The sequence below is a fragment of the Alosa pseudoharengus genome, unplaced genomic scaffold (assembly GCF_046254945.1).
Source record: "Alosa pseudoharengus isolate Yale_2024_CS ecotype anadromous, Long Island Sound unplaced genomic scaffold, YU_APseudo_1.1 YU_APseudo_1.1_scf_13, whole genome shotgun sequence".
In the NCBI taxonomy this organism is placed as follows: domain Eukaryota; kingdom Metazoa; phylum Chordata; class Actinopteri; order Clupeiformes; family Clupeidae; genus Alosa; species Alosa pseudoharengus.
Genome location: NW_027468598.1, coordinates 18,081,468 through 18,091,201, shown reverse-complemented (window position 1 = coordinate 18,091,201; position 9,734 = coordinate 18,081,468). Strand labels below are relative to the sequence as shown.

The 9,734-nt window shown below is 43.7% G+C and overlaps 1 protein-coding gene across 9 annotated transcripts in view; it reads right to left on the bottom strand.

Annotated features, from left to right (window-relative positions):
- Nucleotides 1–1,746: 1,746 nt before the first annotated feature.
- Nucleotides 1,747–9,734, bottom strand: part of gria4a (glutamate receptor, ionotropic, AMPA 4a) — an 81,541-nt gene continuing 73,553 nt past the window's right edge. For 3 of the 9 annotated variants that reach the window (XM_076282351.1, XM_076282353.1, XM_076282355.1), the window contains 3 exons: nt 5,713–5,827; nt 3,634–3,771; nt 1,747–2,316 (listed from right to left, as the gene is read on the bottom strand). In XM_076282351.1, coding sequence (XP_076138466.1) covers nt 2,152–2,316; nt 3,634–3,771; nt 5,713–5,827 — 418 coding nt within the window. In that variant the 3' untranslated portion in view covers nt 1,747–2,151. Of the gene's footprint in view, nt 2,317–3,546; nt 3,772–4,750; nt 4,866–5,712; nt 5,828–9,734 lie in introns of all 9 variants that reach the window. The other 6 variants (XM_076282356.1, XM_076282357.1, XM_076282358.1 and 3 more) reach the window with 3 other exon arrangements.

The window sequence follows — 9,734 nt, the reverse complement described above, 5'->3', positions numbered from 1 at the left end:
TTGAGCTATGACATTTAAAACAGCGATTGGGGATATTTGACTCTGACATTTTCTTGGCTGATGCTCTTGGAAATGTTAAATTATTTGTCCACACGGAAAGAAAGTCCTGCATCAGTAAATACAATGAAACATCCCTTTTTAAGAGCCTCAATCAGAGTCAGAATGTTAATGGTATCTGTGTGTTTGCTGTATGTGTGCAATGAAAAAGACAAGGACTTCATTTTGGACGGATTTCTTTTACTAGAAACAAACCAAAATGGATATAGTGGACCAACAGGATTAGTTGCAGGTGAACGATGAGCATGGCATAGAACTAGGCTATGTGCCTATTTCATCTAGCCTTTGTGCAAAGTCTTGATAGATTTAGCCATCACCGTCTGTCTTTACCCTTTGGTCTTGCACAGTTCAAGTTCAAATGGGGGAAAAAACAGTCACTGAGGGAATTGCACAGTGCTTTGACAAGGACCAAGGCAATAACTTTCCCTGTTGGGAGCAGAGAAATGCCATGAATTATTTATTAAAAAATAAATAAATATGGTTTCAGTACGAAATGCACTACTAGAGCCAAAATATCACCTCTCCGTTGTGATGAAACATAAGCAAATCAACACTTAACACATGAACAGGTAAGGACTATTGTACAAATGCTTTAAATTTTATTATTTTTTTTCCAAATTCGTGGGTACAAACAATTAAAGAAAACAAACAAAAAGACAGACAAACAAATAACGCAAAAGAAAAACATGACTCAAGGCTGTGAAATCCAATGTCAGATTTGACCTCAGATGTGTGCCTAGTGTCCAGTACAGTGACGACGGCGTGTGCATGGCGGTGTGTGTATGTGCATGTGTATGTCTATGTGTGTGTGTGTGTGTGTGTGTGTTTCAGACATTCAGTGAGGACAAGGACACATACAGACTGTGTTATATTGTTATCAAAACAACCCATAACAGAACATATGCCATGGCCTCACATTATGGTGCTCATTGTTTTCTTGTATATCTCTTTAGATTTATATAGATCTATTTATTTATATATAATATGTATATTTATAAAAGATTTAATCTTAATTACAAGTCGATTCATCTTTATATTCATTATTGCAATGAAATATTAAGATGGTTACAAAAAGAGGTGTGTTCTGTTTTCCCGCTACGGAGTTATATACATCAGTTTAAAAAGCAAGCATTTTGTATTCTTTTTTTCTTCTCCTGGCACTGTAAAACTTGTGTGAATGATATCTTCAGTTGAACTTTTCACAGAATGTACATTATTTACTAATGGATTCATCATGATTGAGTGATTATCTATTTGTTATTTAGCATTAGGCTACTCATATGGTAATGAATCATTTTTAAATAAATACTAGCCTGTTCTCCCCCCCCCCCCTCTTTGCTTTCTAAAAAAACAAAACAAAACAAAAACACTTTCAGTGTTGGCTGCCCTGACGTCCGTGTTGGTTAACAAAAAGAGTTGCTACCATCCTCTTCTCAATTATTTCTGCGCTCATTTGGCGAGACGGGAAACTGAAGAGGCTAAAGTCGTTCAAGTCGAACAGTTAATGGTGATAAAAAGCAGATTTACACAGTCTGTGATTCAAGTCGACAGTTTTCTGGTCTTCTAAATTGATTTCTACTGGCGTCTTCTCTGTTTACTGGTGGCGATATGGATGAGAGGCGTGGTCCTGAAGCGAGGTTGATCTCGGTAAGGCGTTGAGAGCGGAACAGACTAGGCTCGCTCAGCCGAAATGCGTTGTCTCTGCGAACCGCAGGTCACCCAGATCAGAATAACGCTGAGCTTCCCGGAGTTTTGAAACTGTTCGTCATTGAGACTACGCTCAGTGGTGTCACTAGTCTGTGCTGCGTTACAATCCTTGCACACCTGTCATACCTCAGCATGATCCTTCCTGTTGCGGTAGGAGCCACAACGTGAATCAATATATTTATATATATTTATATATCGATATATTTTAAACTGCTTGATAGTCGTTTTTGTATCAGGCTGTCCTCTCCGCATTCCCTCTCCTTCCCCCTGCTGAGTCTCTTGTTAGCCTGCTGGCTGTCTTCACTTCTGGTTGCGTCATTGTTAATGTGAGTGATTTGTATTTTTTGTTTTTGTTCATTTTTAAGGCACAGGGTGTGTTTTTGGTTTTCACGGCAGGTCCGATGACACCACGGCCAATCCCGAGCTGTGGCGGAGAGACGGGCCAGAGTGCACGGCCTTGGGGCAGTCGGGAGTCAGGACGCGTCCGTTCTCCCCCACGCTACCCGTGATGGACAAACGGGCCTTGTTTCTCATGGCTTCCGTGAAGGTGAGCTGGAGGATGGGTGGAGGTGAGGGGGAAGGGTCAGGGGTTAGACAAGGGAGAGGCAGGTGGGGGAAAAAAATAGTGTGAGTTTGATTGAGTCTGTCCCCAGCTTGTAAAGAATACTCACACCTACTAACACACAATACGCCACCAAACACATCTACAGACAACGATACAAAACGGAGGATGAACCGAACCAAACAAAACAATGCTCAAAAGAAACAGAAAGCAGGCAACAACAAACATCAAGAAGTTGATACATCATGTTAGACATCTGCATTTCTATCATAAAACAGCACTACAGGGTTTTGGTCTATAAAAGCTAAAGGCCCCTTAAACTGAATAAAGAACAAAAAGTCTGCATTTACTTATGGAGCCTGGTATAGGGCAGTATAACACTTTATGTGACAGAACTTCTTGTTGTATCGGCTGTGCCTCATGGACCCTATGTCATCTGTATCTCATGTGTTGAGTATCAATGAGTAGGGTATACATTTGTGTTACCAGCAGACTGTGAACATAACATAGTTGTAGATCTTACTAAGATGACTGACAAAAAAACTGACTGTACACTGAACATTCTAGTAAGTGTGCAGCACAGACACCAACAAGTAGGTCATATCTATAAAGTGTTTGTAGTGCATGTCACTACTCCTAAAGACCATTCAAGGTTCATTACATCGGATTTGGCACAAATCTATAACTTGTAAGCATCTAGTGCTCATTGCGTAACAATTCATGTGAAAAATGTCAGCGATAGGTTAAAAGTGGGAGCTTCTACTGAGGGGACTGACACACTGAGATAAGTAATGCAGGTGCCTTTGATATGAAGCTGCGAATGCACAACATTATCAGCAGCCAAACAATGGATGGGACCAAGTTTTGCTTTTGCAAAAGTTAAACTCCAGCTTTGGAGCAAAAGCGCGGTGAAACAAAAGTCATAAATGCATAACATTTGTACTACTAAACCAATAATGATCGTAATATTTAAACAAATACAATAAAAAAAGAAGAACATAAACCAAACAATAAGCTTTCAAAAATAGAAAAGATGAAGAGAAGCAGTCACAGAGTGCGTCACATCAGCTAACCATCAAATGCATCCACAAAAAGAAAAAGAATAATAAAAGAAATAAGCACACTGCTTGAGCTACGAGAAAAAGACGCACCACCACCCCACCTACTAAAGGAGACCCTAAGTCCTACCCCTATATCTTAACACCCTCGGAGCCGTATACGTTGTACCCTTCTCTATAAGTGGCTAAATTCTGGGTGCTCTGGGAGGGGCTTGGAGCAGGGCTAAAATTCAGTTCGGCCGATTCCACCTTCATTCTCTTGGCTTCGGCCCGTGACTTGTAACAGAACTCAACCAGCGCCACCAACATTGCCAGACCCAGGCCCCCCACCAGGATGTAGAAGACCCCAGCCACGTTGCTGAGGCTCAGGGCCTGGGAGCTCTTGTCCTGGGAACAGGGGCGGAGGAGAAGTGGGGGGTGTGGAAAGACAGAGAAAGAGAGAGAGAAAAGGAGGGATGACAAGAGTTAGGGAGGCATGGGGTGGTGCAAGTGAACATTTGTATTTAAACACAGTTTATATTCAACACATACATTGGCTATGAGCTAGTATTTATCTTACATCATTAGTTAAATGGAATAATGATATTCAACTAACAACTACCATGCATGTTACTTTAATTAGACAGATTCTAGTTCAATTAGAACTCACAGCCACTACAACAATAGTTACTACCACAGCTACAACTACATCTACCTTCACAGCTATGACATCAACACATTAACAACAAACTACTATAACACAAAACATAACATTAGGGCATAGGTATTACACCTAATTTCAGTAATTTACAGTAATTCAATCAAATCCTACATTCCCCGTTCTATAATTTTGATGTATATATGTACTCTGTTGTAAGATCATGTATTGGTATGACATGTGTGTTGTTTAACATCTTACATGTCATTATTTTACATAAATATCCTGGTTTTTGAATCACAATCAGAGCATATAGTACATCTAAGCCTGTGATATTCTTTGTGCAGTGCTCTGTCATGTCTCTAAGCTGTCAGTGATAAAACATCAAAACGTGTCCCACTGGAGCTACTGAAGTGCACAGGTTAACTTAATAGCAGGATGATATGTCATCACTGCAAGAGTTGCACAGCATGATGGGAAAAAAAAACTCACTGCTAGTCTCTATGGGGCTCTCACACCTGTTCAGTTATAATGGGCATGCATGCTTAAAGCAGCAGCAGTGTGATGCCCCTGTGTGAATCTGCACACACACACACACACACACACAGACACACTCTCACATACAGTGCCAGTAGGCAGTTTGCTTGGTGCATGTGAATTAAATAACAGTGAGTTTCCTTTAGTGGTGTTTTTTATTGTTTTTCTGTCCCAGACTAACCGGAGACTGACCTTACTTCCCGAGTCCTTTGGTCCACACTCGCCCTTATCGTACCACCATTTGTTTTTCAGTTTGTCTAAGACGCCTGCTTCACTGAGTTTCAACACTGCAAGGTTTACGGGGCTTCTTCACGTGGGAAATAACATAAATAACATCATGGGTCATGTTATTTTATGTTATTCGAATCGCAAAGAAACTTTTCTTTTTTTTTGTCTTTTCTTTGTTGTCTTTTGCACAGAAGAGAAAAATACAGAGAAAACAAGTGACGAAGCAGAGGTTCCATTGGGTACATGTGTGTACGCTCGTTCGCTTGCCTTGGGGGGGGACGCTGTGGGGGGGTTTGTCGAGCTACAGACATATGAATGGAACCTCGCTGCATCGCTTCAGGTAATGGGCACATACTGCCGCGGCCATCTTAGCAACAAGCGGAGGCAATTACTGTGAACCCAAAACTATTGGCAAGGCGCACTCGGAGAAGAGGGGAGAGGGGGGGGGATAAAGTGCACACCCACCAACTCGCTCTGTCAGAGTGAGAGAAATCGTTAGAGCCATAGTGAGAGCTGATGGTGTCTGATAGTCCTAAAATGTGGCTGTTGGAAGACCATTGCATCATGGGAAGATCCTTTTGAACTGGAATTAAGATTGCGGTGCAACGGCTGGTCAAACCCGGTGACTAACCACCTACACTGCCTCCTCCATCTCCTTTCATTTTCCCTGCCTGTGAAGTACAGAACCAGCGCTTTTTGACCGGACGAAAGTGCAGGCGAATATTTTTGCTTTGACAGTAATTGCTCTCCTCTCTGGTTTCTAAGGCTCTTTCTTTCCACTGGGCTGAATCGCCACCCATCATGAAGGGCCAGATTGGGGATGGGAAATGGCCGGAAGGTCTCCGGCACTGACCAGTTGTCGCCGCGGCAGATGCGACCATTACGCCACACACAGTTTACCCGCATGTGGTGACATAGAGGCTAACCTTGGAGTCACCGCCTCCGCTGCCACACTCGCCCTTGTCGTACCACCATTTATTTTTCAATTTGTCCAACAGCCCTTGTTCGTTCAGTTTTAACACTGCGAGGTTAACAGCATTTCTTGAAAACGATAAAACATATTTGTCAGGATAAAAAAAGGTGAACAGCCAATACTGAGCAGCAAAGAAAAAGCAAGAAGAACAAAAAGAGAAAGAAAGTCACAAAGAAAGAATAATGAAGACAGTGGTGGGGGAGCTCTATTAGTGTAGAAGCGCCACCTACAGACATCCCCCTCTCTCTCTCTCTCATTCTCTCTCTTCCTTTCCTCTTAAATGTTTTCACTCTTTCTCCCATTCCTCTTTTTTCTTATCTCTCCATCCCTCTCTTTTCTTTCAAAGGAACCTTTTTCACTATAGGGAGGCTGTTTTTGGTCCAAGACTGCCTTTTGGCAATGTTTAAAACAGCATCGTTCCCCATCGTTAGTGAGCCAGACTTATCTGGCTGACTGGGACACCCCTTCTTTGGGGATACTTCTCCTCCGATCCAATCAGAAAGCGCAGATGAAGCGCGTTGTCATGTTCATGTTAACGACTTGGACAACACGAGGGGAACTTTTAGTGTTTTGGATCCAATTTCAGGGACCAAAGATGGAGAGATTTGTATCACATTGGAAATAAACGCAAAGACAAACTTAAGATGGACGACCCATCACAGTGACCCACAGCTACTCTGATGAGTTTTTAATCTCTCTCTGACACATGAAAGACTCTGGGAATAAGAATGCAGGGAGGCTCCCTCTCTCTCTCTCTCTTTTTTTGGGAGGGGGGCAACTCAGAAAAGGACGAAGTGCCGCATTTCATGAATAAAACAAAGCCAAACCAAACAAAAAAACAGGGGGATGTGTTTACTGAGGGGAAAAAAGAGGAGAAGAGAGGGGGGAGGTAACTAAGCAATCAATCAGTCTCGCGTATGTGTATGTGCAAGCATACAGCTCTGCTGTGAATGTGGATTGAAGTATCCACAGCCCTCCGCTCTCACTGATGTAGCTTATTCTATCTAGTTCCCCATTGCACTGCTCCCCCATCCCCACCCACCCATCCCAACCCCGCTCACCCCACCCTTCCTGGCCAGAGTAGCTTCATTTTTCTCTGTCCTGCTGCAGCGAGCGAACCGCGAGCTATCGCTAGCCCGAGCCCCTATAATCACTGGTTATCGACGGCCAATTTAAATGGCAGTTATGTTTAGAGGCGGCCTGCTCCGGAGCAGCCTGGCGCAAAAACTACACATTCTCACGCTCCGCTGCTCCATGCCACGGCTCCGTTCGATCTTGGCATAGCCCAATGAGGTGCTGCCCGGGAGGAGGGGGCAGGAAGGCGTGTGTGTGTGGGTGTGTGTGTGTGTGGGTGGGGGGGGGGGGGGGTGGTGGTGGTGGTTTAGAACAAGAAGGAGGGAAAAAAAATATAGGACGGCCATTGCTTTTTACTAATTAAGAGTCTTTTAAGATAAGAATAACGCCCCCACGCTGAAGCAAGGGCTAATGGATTGGATGCACTATTAAATGGCCTCGTAATCCGTTCCCCCGCCTCTGTCTCTCTCTCCCTCTCTCTCTCTCTCACACACACACACACACACTATCTCTCGCTGCCTACCACACGCCCCCACCCCGAAAGGAATGACCTCTAAGCACAGCGAAGAAGGATGCACAGCATCGGCAGAAAATAGCCCCAATCAGAGGCTGGGGAGGCAACGCTTGGCTGCGGGCCCTTGCTTTTTGGCAGCACTGCCAAACAGTGTGGGGGAGTGGGGGGGTTGCTTATGCCATGGGGGAATCATACTCGATATACTGTATCAATCCGAAACGTCTCTTGCCAGTCAGTGTTTTTGCATCCGTCTCTGCACCAGGCAGACAAGAATGTGTCTGGGTAATTGTGATTTACTATGCACATACTGCAGCGGTTTGTGTATGGCACGATCATTTATGTTTGTGCGTATTTATGATCGCAATGACAGACGTGTGAACATGTTTGTGTAACAACTATGTAAGTGTATATGTGTGTTGCATGTGCATGCATGTGTGTATGTGGACATCTTTGCATGTGTCTCTCTGTGTGTGTATGTGTGTTGGCGTAAGGGTGTGTTTGTGTGCAAGCTGCGCAGAGAGTCGCTCCTCTTTGGTATGCGTCTCTCGTGCACAGCCCTGTGGACCGCAGTGTTCAGGGTACAATCTGTAATCCTGCGCCGCTGCACTCTCCCTCACTCGGAAATTGACTTACTGCCCCTCGCTACCTTCTTTTGCTTTCTCACAGCCTCTCTCTCTCTCTCTCTCTCTCTCCCTCTTTTCTCTCTCGTTTTCCACTCTCTCTATTGCGCTCTCTCTCTCTCTCCCTCTTTTCTCTCTCGTTTTCCACTCTCTCTATTGCGCTCTCTCTCTCTCTCTCCCTCTATCTGTCTGTCTCTATTCCATTTTCTTTCTCTATCTGTTTTTTCTTTACAATTCTTTTCTTTTGGTCTCCCATGTTTTCCCTCTCTTTGTCTCTCTCTATCAAACCTTCTTTCACTCCTGTTTTGACCTTTACCTCTGTGTCTCTCTCTCTTCTTTCTGTCCTTCTTTGCCTCGCCTATCTCTTTTGCAGGCACACTGTAATCAGAATAGGCCACTGCTGCGACTTCACCTTACACCACTGATGTCCATTCACATCCTGCTGTGCTTGTGTGTGTGTGCATGTGTTTGTTTGTGTGTGTGTGTGTGTGTGTGTGTGTGTGTGTGTGTGTGTGTTTAAAAGAGAGGGAGACGGAGGAAGAGAGTGAGAGAGAGAAAGAGAGAAAGAGAGAGAGTGTATGTGAGAGTGAGCAGAAGAAGATATTCCACTGAATGCTCCCTGTTGTATTCTTTTCCTTTCAGTCCTCTCTTACCTTTATACTCCGGCTTTAAGACTGCTGCACAAACACACACACTACACACATTCTCTCTCTCTTACACACACACACACACACATACACACACATCAGCATGTGCATACCCACACAAATACACAGACAGAGGCGCACACAGACACACACACACACACACCACATTTCCTTAATATCCTCTTTCCGCCAATCATAACCAACTCCCATGCAGTAATAGTTTGCCCATACGAGTAAAATGTAAACAAACCCAGATGTAGCAGTGAACCATAAAGTTCATCAATGTCAGAACATCTCAAAGTCAGGTCACCATATGCTCATAACATGGACAGTAGAAGGACAGGCACAATAGCTTCAGGGCAGAGGTATGATTAAAGAAAGCCAGTCACAACCTCTGTCAGGTTTGTTTGGGGTCACTGTGAAGACTGCAGTCCATATAGGGAGAGTTCCTGATTTAGTGCTCAGCGCGTCAGAGATGACACAAACAAGAGAGAGAAAGATGTCCGGGCAGCGCAGCAAAGCAATGTCAAAAATCACATCCAAAATAAGACTCTATCAATTGAAAACCTTATACGACAGTAAGGGCTTATATTTCTCTTTTCAAAAAGCATTTTAAATCTACTTCAGTACTGAATAATACTTGCTAACAATATTCAAACAGCTTCAGAATGTTCCATGATGATAGTCTAATAAGCCACAGACTTAAAGTAGCAAAGTGGCTTTTGATTGGTTAAACAACGAGTTGGCCTGGTTTTGATTGGTTGGATCGCTGTGTGGGTTTGCAGCTCCTGCGTGATGCGGCGCACTCCCCACCACACATTTGCTCCAGGAGTGATTTTCCTCACGTTAAGGAGAAGTCAATGACAGCAAACGATAATTCCTAAAATTGAGAGGACCAGTTTGGAGCTATTGTCCACTGTCAGTCACTCTTCTTACAAAAGCGGAAAATCTCTGCGTGACTTCTCATGACAGTAAAAAAAGAGAAAAATACGTTCAGGTGTATTGCCCCGAGGCGTCCCACAGGAATTGATCCATGGGACTCTGTATTTTCTGTTAGAACATAGAGCAGAAGAGGAAGTTATAGGACTGGAGGCTTGATGGTGTGTGTCAATTTTTTTTC